This window comes from Primulina tabacum, chromosome 18 (assembly GCF_025594145.1).
Source record: "Primulina tabacum isolate GXHZ01 chromosome 18, ASM2559414v2, whole genome shotgun sequence".
NCBI classification, from domain to species: domain Eukaryota; kingdom Viridiplantae; phylum Streptophyta; class Magnoliopsida; order Lamiales; family Gesneriaceae; genus Primulina; species Primulina tabacum.
In genome coordinates this window covers 31807734-31827899 of record NC_134567.1, presented here as the reverse complement: position 1 = coordinate 31827899, position 20166 = coordinate 31807734, and the positions used below count along the sequence as shown (strand labels likewise).

The 20166-nt window shown below is 34.9% G+C and overlaps 4 protein-coding genes across 6 annotated transcripts; 3 read left to right on the top strand and 1 right to left on the bottom strand.

Moving 5' to 3' along the window:
• Nucleotides 1-3495: 3495 nt before the first annotated feature.
• On the top strand, nucleotides 3496-10020 carry LOC142533626 (uncharacterized). 3 transcript variants are annotated; one of them, XM_075640453.1, is made up of 7 exons: nucleotides 3496-3655; nucleotides 3773-3861; nucleotides 4820-6211; nucleotides 6295-6373; nucleotides 6831-7138; nucleotides 9262-9360; nucleotides 9653-10020. In XM_075640453.1, the coding sequence occupies exons 3-7, from the start codon at nucleotides 4916-4918 to the stop codon at nucleotides 9806-9808; spliced, it is 1938 nt and encodes a 645-aa protein (XP_075496568.1). In that variant the 5' UTR covers nucleotides 3496-3655; nucleotides 3773-3861; nucleotides 4820-4915; the 3' UTR covers nucleotides 9809-10020. The 3 variants fall into 3 exon arrangements, with proteins under 3 accessions (XP_075496568.1, XP_075496569.1, XP_075496567.1); XM_075640454.1 differs by having other exon boundaries at nucleotides 3773-3875; nucleotides 4954-6211; XM_075640452.1 differs by having other exon boundaries at nucleotides 3773-3875.
• Nucleotides 10021-13364: 3344 nt separating this feature from the next.
• On the bottom strand, nucleotides 13365-14708 carry LOC142533787 (uncharacterized). The gene has a single exon (XM_075640680.1). It carries the CDS (start codon nucleotides 14401-14403, stop codon nucleotides 13444-13446), a length of 960 nt encoding a protein of 319 aa, XP_075496795.1. The 5' UTR covers nucleotides 14404-14708; the 3' UTR covers nucleotides 13365-13443.
• Nucleotides 14709-16448: 1740 nt separating this feature from the next.
• LOC142532551 (uncharacterized) lies at nucleotides 16449-18336 on the top strand. Its single transcript, XM_075638841.1, has 3 exons — nucleotides 16449-16874; nucleotides 17348-17571; nucleotides 18061-18336. The coding sequence occupies exons 1-3, from the start codon at nucleotides 16596-16598 to the stop codon at nucleotides 18113-18115; spliced, it is 558 nt and encodes a 185-aa protein (XP_075494956.1). The 5' UTR covers nucleotides 16449-16595; the 3' UTR covers nucleotides 18116-18336.
• A 706-nt stretch (nucleotides 18337-19042) lies between these two features.
• On the top strand, nucleotides 19043-20068 carry LOC142532552 (deoxyuridine 5'-triphosphate nucleotidohydrolase). The gene is made up of 3 exons (XM_075638842.1): nucleotides 19043-19388; nucleotides 19490-19581; nucleotides 19690-20068. Exons 1-3 carry the CDS (start codon nucleotides 19189-19191, stop codon nucleotides 19932-19934), a joined length of 537 nt encoding a protein of 178 aa, XP_075494957.1. The 5' UTR covers nucleotides 19043-19188; the 3' UTR covers nucleotides 19935-20068.
• The last annotated feature ends 98 nt before the right edge of the window (nucleotides 20069-20166 follow it).

Sequence of the window (20166 nt, the reverse complement as noted above, 5' to 3'; positions counted from 1 at the left end):
TGGAGCAGCGTCCGTGCTTTGTAAGCATGGATTGAGATCCATGTTGGCTTATTAGCGACGGTTTTCAAAATCCGTCGCTAGTAAAACCGTCGCATATAGCGACTGTTTAAAAACCGTCGGCAATAGCGACGGTTTAAAACACCGTCGCTGATTCAAAATTTAAGAAGGTTTCAAAACCGTCGCTATATAACAAAATTGTCTCTATATTTGCCGTAAATAATAATATTGACGGCGTGCGATTAATGTACGCCGTTAATGTCCAGACATGATGTCTTTAAAAATATTTTACTATTAACAGCGTACATAAACATGCACGTCGTTAATAATACTATTAACGGCGTGTCTTTATTGTGCGCTGCGAAAATTGCATATGTTATTAACAACACACATAAATACATGCTGCAGATATTACTATCCGCAGCGTGCTATTAACCGATTTAATAAATATATTAAATATATTAATTTAAATTATGTACACTGTTAATTGTAAAATATTTTTAAAAACCTTATATAGCGACGGTGTATTATTAATGACGTGCATGTTTATGTGCGCTGTTAATTGTAAAGTATTTTTAAAAACCTTATATAGCGACGGCTTTAACAAATCCGTCACAAATTTTGAATCGGCAACGGTTTATAAAACCGTTGCTATTCCCGACGGTTGTTAAACTGTCGCTATTTATGTGTGATGTTAATAACATATGCAATTATCGTGTGCTGTGCATTAAAAGCACGCTGCGGATAGTAATATCTACATCATGTATTTATGTGTGCTGTTAATAGCAATGCAATTTTTGCAGCGCACAATAAAGACACGACGTTAATAGTATTATTAACGACGTGCATGTTTATGTGCGCTGTTAATAGTAAAATATTTTTAAAAACATCATTTATGGACATTAACGACGTACATTAATCGCACGCCGTCGATATTATTATTTATGGCAAATATAGAGACGGATTTGTTATATAGCGACGGTTTTGTTGAATCGGCGACGGTTTTTTACACCGTTGCTATTCCCGACGGTTGTTAAACTGTCGCTATATGCGACGATTTTATAACCGTCGCTAGTAGCGACGGATTTTGAAAACCGTCGCTAATAAGCCAACATGGATCTCAATCCGTGCTTACAAAGCACGGACGCTGCTCCACGTGAGCAGCGTCCGTGCTTCGTAAGCACGGTTTGCCGTATTTCTGCAAACAATTTTTTTACATCAATTTCGAAAAAAAAAATTTTTTACATTATTTTTAAAAAAACCCATTTTTTTGGCATCTCACATTTTTGTTACCTTGTGTAAGGGGCTGCTGAATGAGGGTCCTAGAGGGCTGGACATGTCGGAAATTATGGTGTCACTAGGCTGGATTCTAGGTTGGTCGTGAATGATGAAGGCCGAGAAGTGAAGGGAGGTGGCTAGGGTTTCCTTGTTACTTCCGGGCGTTTGGGCGTGCAGGGTACGTCTGGCTTAGGGTTGGTCCAGTGGGGGTCCTACATGGTTGGTCTTGGTCCTAGGGTAGGCTGATTCGATGCTGGTCCAGCTTCGTGTGGTCTAGGGTCGAAAGTCCATGGGCTAAGGCACTAGGGTTTGTGTAGCGGCTAGGGCATAAAATTTCAGTGATATTTCCGGGCTGTTCGAGGGACATAAACGATCTGGTCTTTTTGTTTTAGGGCTGATGGCGTAGGTTTAAGTCATATTTTAAGTTGAGAAAATTTTTGTTGAAATTCGGGTTAAAACGGGACTCCGGTCCAAGTTTTAAAACGAATCGTTTAAATTTTGAAACAGACTCGAATTTAAGTCTAAAAAATACTTATAAATATGTTTTGAGATGTTTTAAGGAGTTCGTATTTTTATCAAGTGATAAATACGATGACACGTTTTGAAGGATGATAGTTGGTTGTAACCAATACGATTATATGAGATATTATAAGCTGAGGTACGGGTAATGATGTCGCTGATATCCCCGCCGTCGAGTATCCCGGTTATATTAGATGGACCCATTGAATAGAGCTTATACGAAAATCACAACTAATAAACTGAATTCAAATAAAAGAAAATGTATATTTATACGATGATATGTCGAGGCACATTTTGACACATTATGATTTTATACGACATGTTTACGTTTATACTTTAAAGTTCATGAAGTGTATGTTGATTATAGTATTTTTCACTACTGTGTGTTATGTATATGTATTTGCTATTAACGATACAGATGTGTTGAGTTTTTAGACTCACTAGACGTTTGTGATGCAGGTGAGCATTTGGATGAGGAGACTGGAGGTGATGAACTTTGAGTAGGCCGGGCTGGATGTGCGCACACGACCCGATGACTACACTTTTCCACACATCACGTTTTTTATGAGTTCGAGGGAACATGAACATTTGATTACGTTGATTTTGTTATGATGGTGAATTTCAGTATTTTACACGTTTTAATTTCGTTCATGCATGGTTAAGGGCCGAGTATGCACATTTTTTAAAACTACAGTATTTTATTTGTCGATTTATTTTTAAAGGAAAAATTTCAGTAGGGTTGCATGCATGCAAAATATTTAAATGTTTATTTTCGAAAAAATGAGCTTGTTAAAAGAAAAAAAATTAGCAGCATTTTAAATTAGTAGACGTTACAATATATATACAAAATTAATATTCAAATTAAATTTCGGTTTTTAAGTCGGTTCAATTTTGACATACACAATCCGACACCGAACATATAAACTTTGTCTTGAATTTTTGTATACAAAATAAAAAAAGGCAAAAACTTATGTGAGACGGTCTCACGGATCATATTTCTGAGATTGATATTTTATTTGGGTCATCCATGAAAAGTATTAATTTTTATGCTAATAGTATTAATTTTTATTGTGAATATCGGTAGGTTGACCCGTCTCACAGATAAAGATTCGTGAGACCGTCTCACAAGAGACCTACTCTAAAAAATTGGTTTTTGCTTGGGTTTATCTTTTGGGTTTGTATTTCTAATTGTTTCGGTTTAAACCAAAGTTGAACACTCATTTTATCGAATTAGCAATCGTTCGTTAAAATTTATAAAGTAATAATAAAATAAAAGACATAAACTCGATCGCTTAAAATCGACAAAAAAAATAAAATAAAAATAAAGATCGTTATTTATATTATATTATTAAATGTGAGATCCTCGAAGTAACTAATTTAAAGGATATCAAAATATTTAATTTCATAACTACTCTTCTTACTATACTAAAAATCTACTCAAGTCACTCCATATTTTACATAGAAAAATCTAAACAAAACTTCCATTTTAAATCGAACATCTCTTCTAAAATGAAAATAATTTTTTGTTAATTGTTTAATATTATTTGATCAAATTAAAAATAATAATACACATACAACGCGTGTGTATCTTTTACGGGTGATTAGTAATCACGGCGGCTTAAAATGATAAAATAATAATAAAATAATATTAAAAATAAAAATAAAATATCGGAATAGTAAATTAATAAAATAATAAATAACGATCATAATGACAATGGACCGAGATTATTATGCCGGCCGAAAACATGTTCCCGCCAAATGATGGCGCCAGATAAAACACCAACTACATAATCAATTTGTCACTGAAATCCAGCTCCTTCTCTCCCGATAAGCGGCTGATTTTCTGAGGCTTTGAAGAAAGGTGAGACCTGTTTGGATTTGCGTGTTTTTGCTTTCGAATTTGTTTATGCTTTTTAAACTTTCGCGAATCGGAATTTGGCTGCTGATTATTTTTTTTTTTTGGTTTTGTTTTTCGGAGATATGGCGCAACGAAATCGGGAGATCTATCTACATTACTAGGAGGAGGACGCTGGGCGGTGCTTTGAGTGCAAAGCTTAAATGACCTGGGTGTTTGTTTTGAAGTATTATTATATTATAGCTTATTTCTATTTCTGCAGAAAACTAGCTTCTTTGATGTTTGCCATTTCTGATAGTGTCTTGTAATGTCAGCAATTGAGCTTGAAGATTTTTTTTTAAAAAAAATTTGTTTGTTAGTTACTGAATTTGGTTGATTTGATTTTGACTGATGCCCTAAATCTGAAATACGTCTACAACCTTTTTTTATTTTGATCCAACGCCGTTCCTCCGGTGGCGTAAATAAAAAATATGCCTGTTGTTTTTACTCGTTGAAAATATTTCTGTCGAGGTTAGCTTATTAGCTTGCATTTGTGAATACGAATTTGAAATCAATGAATTTCGATTATAATTTTATTTTGTACGATAAACAATACATCAAATATTAAATTTATAATTTAGTTGTTTACACATTATTAGTACAAATTAGATCGTATTTCAAATGATACCATAATTGGGTGAACTTGAAATACATCATAATTATAATATAATAACATGTAAGAGATGAATTTGAATTTTATGATTTTACTTCTTTAAACAATAAAAATACATTTGAAATTCATCAATCCAAACATAATCCGAGGCAATTGACGAAATGAATTGTGGTTGGAGAGTATCTGTGGTGTATGTTTTTTGTAGCGTCTTCTTCTGATTAGTATCGTGAGCATCAGTTTTGAGATTCAATTTCTGGTGAGTTTTCTTCAAGTTGTTTTGTTACTTAGATTGGTTATGTTTCAAGTGTTGGCGAGCTTTTTTGTATGAAGGATTCTTTAGGAAGCTTTTCTTGTAGCACTTCCATTTGTTCAAAAGTACATGCCCAGATGTATAATGTCACCGTTGGAAGTATGTGTTTGATTCAAATTTGTTTTGTTATGGTTTTTTTAATTTGGAGCAAGTTCCGGTTGTTATTTTCATACACACAAGCTTAACTTTGATTTTTCCTCGTGATCAGATTTGTCACCCTTTTCTTGGAAATTGATTGCCGGTCCATCATGTTTTTGCTGATTCTATCATGTTCATGAGGTAGCAAAATAGTTTTGCTGCAACAATGGATTCAGGCTATGATAATTTTATCCGAACTATTAGGAGTGACAGGGAAATAAAAGTTTGCAATATAGATTCCCGTAGAGAGCCGACTCTTGCATTCCAGAGTCCAACTGAAGTATGTGATAATCAAGAGGCCAAAAGACTCAGACGACCATGTATAATTGATTCGCTCAATACGGTTAAAGATTCAATGCTTGACTCTTACCAAATGAAAAGTAGAATGTCATGTTTGTCAAAGGCTGAAAAAAAATTACTTGAAATAAAACCTAGAACTGACAGCTTTACTCCATGTTCCGATAATGATATAAGTGATTTGGATGATGACACCACATTGGAACAGCTTAAACAAAGATCCAAAGCGAAGAGAAAGAAATTTAGTTACATTGGTCTTGATTCAGTTAAAGCTGATGAAGACGAAAAGAAACTGCAAGATGAATCTGACTTTGATGAGCCCCTTATTAGATTGAAATTAAAGCTCCCAAAGAACTCAAATGCCAAAAGAAAAAGCGTGAATGGAAGTTTTCCAATGGCTTCAACCATTGCCTTTGCTGTAAAATTTGAACAGAATCTAGTTTGTGAAGTCTCCCTTCCAGTCGGACACGAGACAGCTCCAGTTATTCATGTAAAATCCGAGGCTCCAGAAGCCAAACAATTAGGATGCCAAAGCACATCTTTTGCAGACGATTTATCCATTGACCATAATAAAGGATCGAGTTATTGTGGTGTAGTGTCGAAAAATTTTTTGGAGGTGGTTCAGTGTGAAAATAAAGAACCACTGTTGCCTACGAATGAATGTCAAAGTTGTCTCACTAATGAGATCGCATATGATCATTTGGAGGATATTGAGCCTACATGTATGGCTGTTCCATTGGACAGTGTGGGTGTCAAGGGAGAAAATCTAGATTTGAATTGTCCTGAGTTTCTAGTTTTGCCTCCAACATTTGAGACAAGAAACGAGGTTGGAAGGGCACTTTCTTGTAGAAGTGAACCTTCCGAGGATTGGAATTCAGACGTGCTTTATCAATCCATCATGGAAGAAATACCACGCCCAAGAAACAGTTCTGACATTCAAGTTTCTGATGTGGCTGCTGGTAATAACGTTGGCGACATGGGACTTGATCGTGAAATCAATATTAACCTCTCAAAGGAGAAAGATGAGCTGGACTTTCCAGAAAAGCAAAATGGTTGTCTGAAAAGACAGGGATCATCTCCAGAAAACAAAGCTTATGGTGGTTCTCATGTGCATTCAACTCCAGGGCAACATCAGCATCCTGAAAGGCTCCTTTCAACACGGAAGGTTAAATATAGTTTTTTGTATGTGATATTCGGTTTCAATATACTCGGTGGAACCATTTTAAATTTCATGATTTAAATGTTCAGGCTATATCTCCATCTACGCAAGAGGAACTGTGCTTGATGATGGAATCAATTGAGCTATACAATGATGCTAAGAAATGCAGTAAGCGAAATGCACAATTGCTCTGATGATGTATACTCTGTAATGTTCTGGCATTATCGGGTTGAAGAACTCTGTTTTATTGAGTGGCTTTGGTTAAGATAGAGCCATTTCGGAAGATTTGAATGCGAAGCAAAATTTTGCATTACAGTCATTTTTCCAGGATTTGAAATGCTTCTATATACTCTGCAAACATAAATATTTGATGTTTGGTGGCTTGTTTTCAGAATAAAGAGGCACATAATGCATTTCATATCACAGTATTTTCTTTTCTCAAGCTCCTTTTTTTTCACTAAAGAAAATTTTAACTTTCATGGCATCTTTGGTTGTCTTAAGAATGTAGTTCGTTGATTTACACATATTAACATTTGGAAATTTATCACTTTCTACATTCTCTTTGTAACTGAGAAGAATGCTTCATCTCCAGATATCCATCATTTTAATTTTGATGTTCACACAGGCCTTGGGAAATTTAGCCGAAGAAAAGTTGTTACAAATCCCAGAAAAATCATACAGAAATCAAAGAAAACCCAGCGCAATGACGAGAGTTCTAGTATTTCACGCAGTCTACCTAACCTTAGTACTGGATGTACATCCATCAAATATTGTTCTGAAAGTGCTGTTGTATTCTCACAGCAGCAGATGCATGATATTGAGTCACTTGCAGTGAAGCTAATGAGCGAGCTGAAGTCCATGAAGGACATTGTGGAACAAAAATTACTATTCGAAGCATATCGCAATGCTTCCTTGAAGAATGACACAGATGAGGTATGTATGCTGCATTTTTTGGTTCTTAAAGATGTGTCGCTCTTTGTTACTGCACTAAGCTTCTGTCTTTATCAACTTCCATTTCTGTTGTTGATTCCAAATGCACATTTCAGTTATGCCCGCTAGTTACCATGCTTGAGCTCTAGGAAAAATTTTGATGTAGAATAACATGTTATTTGTAATGACGTCTAACTTGAAATTAGGAACTCGAGTTTCTTAAAATCATGTGTATTTTTCGGAATTTTTTAGCGGATATTACAATTATGAAATTACGTACAGATTAGCAGTTTACGTGTCAAATAGAAGTTTAAAGTTTCCACCATATGGTATGTGTACGAAAGAGATGGAACCTTCATAATTCTTGCCTTGTAGTTTAGTCTTCTGAATATGGTTTTGGTCTTCAAATGGATTCAGTTCGTGAGTGAAGATAGACTGTTGTTGATCTCTTGTCATCCAGCGTCCTTGAGTTGAACAATTCACTCCTTTCAGTACATCTCTCTTCTTGTATATGTTTATTCATGTGACAATAACGACCATATACAACAAATGTGAAGCCTGAGAACACTTATATCTACATGGAAGACCTTTGACGTATAAAAAACAATGGCAGAGAAGAGAACTAACTTTATCAAATACTTAATACTAAAGGAGTGATGGCTCACTCGAGAACACCATGCAGAACTGTAATTCAAATCCTTGTGCTTAAGATGCACCACTTAGACCTCTAAAATATTCTTATAATTAAAATTGCATCACATATGTCGTACCACTAACTTTTTGGACAGATTAATCAGAATTCGGTCTCAAACTCTATGAATTAAAAGTAGGGTTGCCTAGACTTCTGGCAATCAAATTCTATATTTCACTTCCTTGGAGCTCATGTAAAAGTTACAAATATTTCTCGAAAAAAGCTTTTTTTTTTCCTTCAACCTTGTTGAACTGTCTCAATCTCACTTCCCTGCCATATTCTTCTTTTGAGCTAATGTGCTGGAGAAAATTGATTGACACCAGCGTCACTAAAAATTCCTATTAATGCATCCAGGGGGTTGGCTATGGGTTCGAGATAATAATTTAAATCCTTAAATCGATTCAATGAGTTGTTCTTAATTTCAAACTTCTTCATCAAAGATTCGGGCAAATGTGATGTAATGCCTGAAGTAAATATCACAATTTGTTGATTTAGTAATGTGACTAAATAATTAATGATTTTTAAAGAGCGAAGTATGACATATTTTGATCATATGAAGTCCAAATGATTTGAAATTTAGATATAACGTAGAAAACTCAAAAGATGTAGAAGTTTCATGTTTTGTAAAATTTGATCGTTTGACGGATCCAAATGGATATATCGGTGTTAAAATGTTAAATATTATATATTATATTATATTATATTATTTTATTAATATAATATAATATAATATTTAAAAAAATAAAAAAAATGAAAGAAGATAAATTTGAAACGAATTCAATTCATCTTCAACAGTAGGAAAGTCGAGAAGAGAGAGGAAAAAAAATAAGGGTTTTGTTTTTTTTCTTTTCGATCTTGCGACTTATCGGTTTATCCAATCGACGAACCGACTTCATTTTTGGAATCGTTGACACGAGGTATTCGATTTGAGATACATTACCCGTCTCGGGATCAAAGAAATAGCCAGATATATATATACTCGATTATCAGGTTACAGGATTATGCCGTGAGACAGGATAGTGGTGAAGGACTAGATGTGTCTAGTCAAATAGTCCTGTAGTTGATAGGAGATAGAGACAGTATAGCTTATTGTCTTATTTAAGTTGTATGTGTGTATTCATTATACTGTTTCTGCTACACTGGTGTAGATAGTGTGATAATTACACTATTTTGTCGTATATCTATTATATTATTACGTCGTTGAAAAGAAAATTTTTATGCATATGACGTCACATGTTGTATGACTACGTGGCGAGGTTTGGGGCGCCACATGTGATATGAAATTCTTTTGGTGAACTATCCTGAACATGTGATGCATTTGAACTTTTGGATGATATACACTTTTTAGATTCTGAAAATGCGAAAGTATAGCTTGCATGGAGCAGATACACACCGTTAGTTTTGGAATGATGATGTTCTTCTCATTGGTTGGTAGGTTAAACTAGTCATTGAAAATGCTACAAAAACTGAGGAAGCAGCGACAAAGTGGTTAAATATGATGTCGAGGGACTGCGACCGCTTTTGTAAAATAATGGTTTGTACCCTTTAGCATGATTTTTTTGTTCGTACCTTCAATTCAAGTTTTGAAATTCACATTATGAAGTGCAAACAGTTTCAGGCGATCTCAAGCATTTAGCCTAAAACGAAACCGCTGCAAATTCATATGGGTCAAATTTGAAGTTTTTTTAAAAGGTTATTACAAGAAAGCAAATAGGAGCATTTGCATACGTAAAAAGGCCATTATTTTGCTTTTAGTAATCAAAGATGCAGTATTTATACTCTTGCATTCAGATATATTCTGACTTCTCATTTCCTCTTTCTCTTAGAAACTGGCTCCAAACAACATAGATACTTACAAATATGTTGCCCCCAGGGAGGGGAAGAAGATTAGGTTTGCCGATGAAGCTGGCGGTGAACTATGCCATATCAAATTTTTTGACGGTACAGCGGTGTCTCCTGTTTCTGATTGTATTGAACAGTAAGGCCATTAATTTTATCATAATGTTGTATCGATTTGTACGAATGCTTAATCATGCATGCATCTGATGTGCTTGAGATTCAGAACTGAGAAATTATCTCTTGTGAATTTGTAATGTATGTTGAACATGCTGCCTCTGCCGACCATTATTCTAGGATATTTATTAATTTTTTCAAAAATTTCGCAATTCTTAAGTTTTTATGTATGCACTCATTTATTATAAATCATGGTTCAAAGGTGAAGTTTTGGGTGATCCATTCCCCTCTAATCCATCTTTCCTAAAGAGTTTATGTTGTGTTGGTTATCCCTTTCCTCTGACCTCGTGTCTTTTAAGTGGTTCTGAATGAATGAAATTTCGTGCAAAAAATAAATTGTAATAACAAATGTTTTTTCTTTTTTAATATTTTATGAGCTCATAGATTCTTCTTGTTTGCACAATTTTCTGGAATTTGAGTGTGTTAGGTGCAAGAGCACCAAAATGAGTAAAAATAATAAAAATTTAACTTCTAAAAAATCGAACAATCATGAATTCTTAATTTGATTATTAGTTATGATTTTCTAAGCTAATGTACATGAAAAAAAATAAAAGATTGAAAGAAGAACGCAGTGGAAATAAAATGGAAATTCCTAAACATGATTTATGTACGTATAAAACCATAAATAATCCTAGAAAACATAAAAAATTAACAAAGTTGATGAAAATAAATGCTGGAAACAGGAAAAAAGCCTAGAAAATAAGAAAGCTTGAAATATGAAAAACTTGAAATTAAACGATGAAACTTGAATGCTAAAATATGTGGATTTGCTGTTGGAGCATTGTTTGAATGATGTGTTGTTGAGATCTTTTCTCTTCTGTCGATTCTCTCATTTTGTTCATGCTTGAGACAGTTTCTCCAACTCCCAGCTACTCAACTCCCCACTTCCCCATCCTTTTGAAAGTGTAGGCTTTAGTGACATGCCCTAACCAGTTACCTGTATTAATTGGGTCGGATGCTTGTCATTGTTGGCCAAAGATGGGCTTATCGTCAAAAATTAATGGGCTTACCATATTGAGCACAAAATCTATTTTTTTAGTATTACTCCTCGGCTGCTCATGCCCAAAAATTAAATTCAAAAAATTATTCCCCCGCTTTCTTCTTCTTCGCCATTTATTTTCCTCCCCAAAATTGGCATTTGATTTGTTACAAGTTTTTAGATCCCCATTTTCCTAATATGAAAGCCCTAATATCATGTTTTCCCTCGAGTTTTGAATTGTTTCATTTCTTCACAAAGTCACTCACCTTAACCCTTTTCACAGTCATTTCCTGACCGACCGTCGTCAGTTCGCCGCCCGTCAATATCACTGTCACGCCATATTCGCATCCCTACTCTTTGTTTCTGGACATACCACGACTTGCCACTCACTCCTCATCTCGCCCAGGGAACCATCACCTCTTTTTGACTGGAAAAATTTGTTTAACACTCATTAGTTGTGAATTCACTGCTCTCTTTGAGAAATGTTGGTTCATCGGTATTAAGGCCGCATACTCTACCGTTGGCTCTTCTTTGGTTGATAAGATGGTTTAACAGTAAAATCATTGTGCGTAGTCATAGTTCTTTTTGAGAAGTGTTGATTCTTCGGCCCAAAGGTCGTAGATTTTTTCCACTACTCTAGTTTGACTCCCTAAAACAAATATGTTTTTATTCACATTTTTCTTTTTTAGACTATTAGCGTAATCACATGATCCTTCAATCTCAAATATTTTTCCTTTGAGAACAGAACATTTCCTAATGCTCGGTCCTTCAACTAGTTGTTTTCCTTTCATTTTTTTTATCCAATATGGCTCGTAAGTCTGGCATTTACATTCACAGAAACCATGAAAAGAAACAGATCTTCACCAACGTCCATGGTTTCTTTCTTTTTGGGAATTCGAGAATTCTCTTATTCATTTTTTTCTACAAAAAATATTTTAACAGCCCAACAAAATTTAGAAGCACAATTAAATGAGTTGTGATCTTACAATAGTGTTCGTTTTTCAACTCCTCATTGGATGATTGTGCCCCCGAGCATTGGCACCATTATTTAGACATTTGAAGCCATATGTGGCTCCATCTTCTAACTCTCCAGGTTGATATAGAGGATTTGTCACCACATTCACATAGTACTGGTTGCTTTGCATTTTCATTATCGTTTCTCTCTTGACCAACAACTTCATTCTTTCTATCCGGTAACTTTCTTCATGTTTATGGAGTATCGTCTCTAGACGGTGAAGATCACCTGTCTTGGAACTCCTAGACTCTTGGTCGTAATTTTTATGTTGGTTACTTTCATGACTCACTTTTTTACTACTTGTTTTTTGGTGTCCCTTGATGGATGTATTTCTTTGTCCAATAACTCATTCTCTTATGTGAGGTGGTGTACCTTTCATCACAATCAAGGGGTATTGAGATCTGCCTTAGAACTCCCCGAACTTTGTTCCACCTCTTTGGGATGATTACTCCCCTGACTTGACCTCCCAGATCTGACTGTTTGATTCATTATTGCTTTCACACAACCTAGGATACCATCGGCTAGAAGCTTTGATATTTTCTCTACGTCACGTGCTGTCTTCTTATGGATTCATTTGAGGCTCATGAATTTCCTTGAACACAATCGTTCAACCATGTCTTGAAAAGAAACATTTTGTGCAATCTCTTCAAACAAATTCTTTTCTATGCCATATTTCCGGTCCCACAGGACGTGTCAATTTTGTTTGCACAGTTTTTTGAAATGCAGGCGTGCCAGGTGCAAGAGTACCGAAATGAGTAAAAATGAAAATTTAACTTCTAAAATACCAAACGATTATGAATTCCTAATTTCCTACTTTGATCGTTAATTATGGTATCCTAAACTAATATGCATAAAAAAAATAAATAATTGAAAGAAAAGCGCTGTGGATATAAAATGGAAATTCCTAAACATTATTTATGTACACATATAAAACCATGAGGAATCCTAGAAAACATAAAAAAATTAACGATGTTGATGAAAATAAATGCTAGAAACCGGAATGAAAACCAAAGCTTGAAATAGGAAAAACTTGAAATTGAACAGTGAAACTTGAATGCTAAAATATGCAAATTTGCTGCTTGAACATTGTTTAATTGATGTGTGTTGAGATCTTTTCTCTTCAGCCGATTCTATCATTTTGTTAACGTTGAGACAGTTTCTCCAACTACTAGCTGCTTAACTCCCCACTTTAGGGACGTAAATGAGCCGAGTCGAGCTGAAAAATATCATACTCGAGCTGGGCTCGTTTAAGGTATATAAAGGCTCGAGCTCGATTCAAGCTTTTATCATGATGCTCAAGCTCAGCTCGTTTTAAAAGTATTAAGCTTGCGAATAGCTCGAGTTCGGCTCGTTAATCATGTTCAATGAGTCTGGCTCGAGTTCGAGCTCGAGCTCAAAACTCGTTAAGCAGACTCGTTTTCGAGCTCGGTAAACAAGATCATTTCGAGCTTGTTAAACAAGCCTGTTTTCGAACTCATCGATCATTCTTAGCCTAAAGGTCAACTAAGTTATGAGAATTTAAGGTGTAGACTTATCATTTTATAGTCTTTCAATCACTTCCCTTACACTTAAATTACGACATAGGACAATACAAGTTATTATTGTACACTCTAGTTCCATGATCCGCCAAACACTTCCTTCCAAATCTCTGTAAATGCCCCTATAATAACTTCATGATGCAGTCTTGAATTGAGAGAAATGAAGCTCATCAGTAGCTCTTCCAATTCTTTGGGTCGAAAAATCTGTTTATCCAGAATCATTTCCAGCATTGATGTCTTGAAATCCTCAAAGGGATCAACTGACCTCTTCACCACTACAAAACTCTGATATACTTTTCCAGATGTCATCTCTAGAACCATCCTCGGTGAAATCTTATTCTTTTCCTTCGACTCACCTATGGGCACTGTCATTTCATCATCTTTCCATTCTTTTGTACCAAAGCGATTAAATTTTCGTGCTCTTACACTTTTCTGCATCATCTGCTTCTTTCTTCGATTGAGGGGTTCCTCCTCAATAATAGTTTGTAACAGATAATTATAATTATGGGATGAGTGGGAGCTCGGAGGAGAAGAAAATAGGTTGTCTGTCTCGTTGCTATCGACTGATGTAGTAGTTGTATTGATGCTAGCTATTGATTTCATTTTCTTGGTTTTTTCTTCTCTCTTTTCAATCCTGGAAGTTGCATATGGACAAGCACGCTCTTCAGAGTCACTTGAAATAGGGGAGTTGTACATTTTCTCCTTACCTTTTCTTTTTGTCTTGGAAAAATCCTGTGATGAATATTCATCGTCGATCATTTCATGCATTGTGCATGGTTTTGATTGACATTGAGACTCGAATGGCGCTATCTTTGACGTTCCAATATTGCTTCTGGACTTGGACTGATACGGTGTAGATGGTGGAGGAATAGGATAACCAGGGTAAGGAATGTCAAATGACTTAGAATTGATAGGGGAGAGCACGTATGTAACAGCAGGTACAGGGTTTTTAACCGATGAAGTAGGATTCTTCGGTCGACAGATTTGTAAGGAACTAAGAAAAGAAAGCCGAAGTTTAATACCTTTGGCCATTTCAGATGCCAAGATAGAATAACTAGAGTATCATTTGATACTTAGAACAGATATGCTATGTAACACTAGATCATGTTCACATATATAGACTATCAACAGCACACAACACGATTAAACCCGTACAGAAAAATTGAATAAGAATATAGAGCCGGCAGATGTTTATTGATATATTTACTTGGCTGTTTGCAACTCATCAAATCTTAGTGATGAATGAGGTTTGAAGCTAAAAGGTACAGCGAAATTCTGATATGTCATTTAGTTTGACAAGGTCCTATCCTAGTTTTGTTAAATTATATAGTTTTGGAATATGCTTTGGATTTTCAGTCATTTTAAATATATATTCAGCCGTTTTAATTACTCTGAATTGAAAAAGTCTTCAGAAACTCACAACCAGACAGAAATAACCTGTCATAACCACAGGTTCTTTATCACGATGATGATGATTACTGTGTCAGTATTGGGTTTTTATTTTTGTCAAATTTCATTCGTGTGTCTTGTCAATTAAGAAGACAAACACTATAATTTGCGATATCTATCACAGGACTAGTAATTTTGGTTTATGTAGACTGTTGACTTGGTCTTCTCGATTTTATCTTCTCCCTATTTAACTTCTGAATGGTTTTATTATTCGTCCAGGATAAAGGTTATAGTTGCGAGACAGAGACAAAAATAATTGCTAACACAAGCAACTTCCCTTAAATCCAGTAAAAGTATTTCAAGTCGTGTTTGGGTTTGTTTGAGGATTTTCTTTGAATAATAAGAAAAAAAACTTGAAATGATTACAAAGTTTGATGATTTGAAATGTGTCCACACGATTCGGAGAGAACTGCTTTCTTGAAGCTGGCGAAGCTACTTGTTTTTAGGACATGGATTCCAAACACATTTCATAAAATGATTACACTGTTAATAGAAATCATACTCAAACATTTTCGTCCAGATATATTTCACGTATGTAACCATGACAATCATATATCTGTTATTTAATGAATGTGTTCAAAAATTATATCTTGATTCCTATAATATCTCAATAAAACATCTTACCCAAATCCATCCATAAATGATTCTACCAATCTGCCACTTTGTGAAAACAGAACAATATTAATCATAAAATAGTTTGTGGCCTTGAACAAAAGACACGTTACGTAGTGGAAAATTGGTATTTGGTCCTTTGGAATCGTTCATCTGCTTGTTCTGTCATAACTTCATAATTCGTATAAAACCATGTTTTTTCTCATGCAAGAAGTTTGTTATATCTTCAATTCAATTTCATGGTCCAGACATTAAGAAACTTTAGACTTGAAGGAAAATGAAAAAATATGGATAATGATTTCTTATAATTTATAGTGAATTGCAATAATATTTATTTAATTACTTTACCTTTTTTATACAAACTGTCTTCATCGTTATTGTTATAATATATAATTCAGGCTAAAAGACCTACAAAATAAAAACAGAATGTACAAAAATGTCACATATCAAACCGCGTAAACAACCATCTTTCTACACTGATCCAATTTTTTGTCCAAAAATCTATATTGATTTTATATTATTAACATGTCAACTGAGCTAAATCAAGAAAATCAAGAATTTATTAAAATGAGCATATATATATATATATATTTTAAAAGAGTAAGTTTCCTATGAGACACTGTCACGGATTTATATTCGTGAAACGAGTCGATCTGATCTATATCGTGAGAAGCAATATTTTAACATAAAAAATAATATTTTTAATGAGTTAATTTGGATTAGAGATTTGTCTCGCAAAATTAACTCGTGAGACCATCTCACAAAGATTTTGTAATTTTAAAATTAGCAAATCCTCCCAAAATGATATTAAAAATATAATTATTTCATGTTTATTTAATTAAATACATAAATAAAATCTATTTTTTTAAACATAAAAAGTCTTTATGACTAAAGACCCCACACCGTCGGTGGTTGGTTTTCCATCTTCAAATGGCCATGAAAAAATATTAAATAATTATAATAAGAAATAAAAATGTATCGAGGGAACCCAAAATATATATCTCCAAATTAATCAATACATGTACTATTAAGGAATCCAACCACCCAATTTAATTCAATAACTCGCTTAAAAAACTTCACCTTTTTCTGCTTGAGCAAGAAAGCTGAACTGGGATTTTTTTTGGAAGTGTGGCTGATTTTTACCATTAGCCCACCCAATAAAAATGAAAGATGAAGAAGCCCAGACTCCTCAATTAACTCCAAGCGGCAGTAGTAGCAGTAGCACAAGTTCAGCTACAAGTTTTAGTTTCAAGAAAGATGGATCAGATTTTGAGGGACTGTTTGGGAGAGGCAAATACAAGTTATGGGCTTTGGCTGTCATTATTTTGCTTGCACTTTGGTCCATGTTTACTGGCTCCGTCACTCTGAAATGGTCTGCTGTTGATCTTAAGAGTTCCTCGCATGAATTGGACCCCTCCATCCATGGTGATCTTGATGTTTTGGTACATAGTTTTATTGTTTTTCTTTTGTTATTATTCTTGTTTTTTAGTGTTTTTGTTTAAGGTTTATTCTATGGGCTTCGTCAATCTAGTATCATTTACATTATGCAAGTGTAGATATTAAGTTTTGATAGATCTAATGATTTGCGCATCTGTAAGTTAGAGATTTCAGCTTTTGTTCGAAACTTATATTGTAGACAGCTTGAAAACTCGAGGCCAAAAATTTGAGTTGTTTGTTAAGGAACGGAGAAGAATCGAGGCTTTGAAGTTGAGACTAGTGGTTGTTTTTGGGTGGAAGCGAACATTATAGTTATAAATTTTAGATTTTATGGTATGGACTTGAAATAGACAACAAATTCCTCAATAGCTCAATGATTTACCATTTATATATGTTTTTGCAACACTTTCTTGATTACTTTGCATAATCTTTTGTGATTAGTAAAATGTGTGGTTTCATGTGTTGGAAAAATTTGTAGGATGTGGATGAAAGGGAGAAGATGGTGAGGCAAATGTGGAACGTGTACAAGCATAGTAAGATTGTTAGGCTGCCAACTTTCTGGCGAGACGCGTTCGGGGCAGCGTACCAGGACTTGACCAGTGAGTTACTCAGTGTGCAGGACACAGCACTCTTGGAGATTGCCAAGATGTCATTCGGGTCGAGGATGTCATACGAGCCACCTCCACTTCAATCCAGCTCTAGGTACCTGACATCCTGTTCTTTCACAGAGAGGATGTGCTTGAATTTAGATTAAAAATGTAAGCACTAGTCAAGTTATTGACCCACCCGTAGCATCCTTCTAAGAAGTTATACCTTCCGCTGTGTCGATTCTTGGTGAGAGTATCAATGTTCATTCGAGATAACCAAACGTAAAAAGACTTGTCTCTCGAACAAAGAAAACTTGTGTCAAGCCAATTATTTGATCGCTGTTGAATTCTGACATGGTATGCGTTGGATTTCACATTTTCATCGTTCTATTTCTCCATAACGCAAGCCAAAATATATCGGAAAAAATGTTAGGCCGACAGCAAAAGCTGTAAAAAAAGTAAAGTAGAAACCCGAATTAGGAGTTTTTGAGCATGGTTTCCTTCCATAGTTTTATTGTTACTCTTCGAGCATATTTTTTGGAATTTTAGAACTTTGAAAGATGAATACTTACAAGACATTCTGATTCATTCCTATGATAAACAGGGTATCCAAGAACGAAGAGGCTTCAAAAATGCAGGTGGGGAAGACAAGAAGCTAAGCAGCAGTTCTCATACATCGAAGTCTCAGTTTTAGTAGTTATATTTCACGCAGCTGATAAAATTTCTGCCATAAGTATTTTGCATCTTAATTGCGAAGCAATGAGATGAATTTCATGTTATGTTCCCTCTTATCATAACTCGAATACCAATTAAAATTGGTAGAATAGCCAATAACAAGTTTTCAATTCCTTATGATACTGTCAATTTCCTTTTTAGTTCATCAGTTTTGGATATACACTTTCTTTTTTGGCATTCAGATCAGTCAAGTCTAAGGACATGCCGCCTTCAATTTCATTTTTATAATTTATTTGTTAATGGATGCCAATCAAATTTATCATCGTGAAAAAATGGTGGTTGAATCTGCAGAGATAAGGACAGCCATTATTTCTCTTCAAATAATGAGATTTTAAATGTATTTTTTTCGCTAATTTGTTTAGATATCGATGAAATCCTTCAGAGTTGTATATAAATTTTAACCATTTTTCAACATTGAGCTAATTTTTGTTAGATCTTAACATGTTATGAGAGCTACAAATCTAACGTCATCTTTTGCAATTAAATTGTTTAGAGTTGTTTATATGACTTTGACATTTTATTCTTTGAGTTAGTTATTAAATTTTGGGGATTATTTATATGAGATTGACATTTCATTCTTTGGGCTAACTTTTAAAATGAAATTAAACACAAGTCGATGATCTTAAATAATTTTACTTTCTTCATACAATTATAAGAGAAAAAATATTTAATTCTAAAATCAAGCACAACATTATACAAAATAAAACGCATAAGATACATACAAAATTATTTGAAAGTAATTCATTCAGAGATAAATTTGGAAACGTAAAATTATTTAAAGTGGTGCTGTTAATGAATCTTTAATCAGACAATTCAATGAATTGCTTCTAAATACGATGGAGCAATCATGGCGGGAAATCTAGGCGCCATTTCCATCAATATTTGAGAACGTGATTCCATTTAATCCCCACCCCGCCACCGCCAATCCCTAAAACCCACTTTCATTTGTGATTCCTGCGGAACCCATTTCGGCAAAATTTGTGTTCTTGAACTGACGATGGCTCAATTTGTGGAAAACCAAAACGACTGCATTGAAATGGAGGAACCCTTGATGAAAATTCCGAAGCTCCAGCAAAACGGATTATCCGGCGATAAACCCCATGGAATCACTTCGTTTTTGAAGGTGAAAAAGCTCTCTGAGAAAGCCGTTTTGCCTTCAAGAGGATCGTCTCTCTCTGCTGGCTACGATCTATCCAGGCATATTTACTCACACCCATATGGGAGTTCAGAGTTGGTGCAATTGAAAATCTTCTTTTGGTTAACTAATTTTTTTTCTGTTTCTGGTTCTGTCTTTATAGTGCGGCAGACGCTAAAGTTCCCGCCAGAGGCAAAGCTATGATTCCCACAGATCTGAGCATCGCGATTCCTGAAGTAACTTACGCTCGTATTGGTAATCTTCTGATACTTTGACCATTTCTTTGTTTCGTTGAATCTCCCAAATTCTGGTTAATGGGCTCGGCTCTGTTAATGATATAATTTATTTTCTTGATTTTTGTAGCACCGCGATCGGGATTAACGTGGAAGAGTTCAATAGATGTGGGGGCAGGTGTGATCGATGCGGATTACAGGGGGCCAGTTGGGGTTATATTGTTCAATCATTCAGATGTGGATTTTGAAGTGAAGATTGGAGACAGGATTGCACAGCTGATTATTGAGAAGATCATGACGCCTGAGGTTGTTGAGGTTGATGATCTTGATTCAACTCTCAGGGGATCCAGTGGGTTCGGATCGACTGGCATTTAATTTTGCGGACAACTAGGTTTCTTAGATCTTTCTTGTCCTACAACGTTGGTTTAGTTGCGCTTTTCTGTAATTGGCTTGGCCATTTTGAAGAACACACTGCGAATGTTAATACCGTCTTGTGTTCCCTCTCTTAACATCTTTTTGTGGAATCCCTCGAATCTCGATAATTCAAGGTTAACAAAAGGTTGAACTGATTTTAGATCAAGGACATTCAACTGTAATAACAAATTTG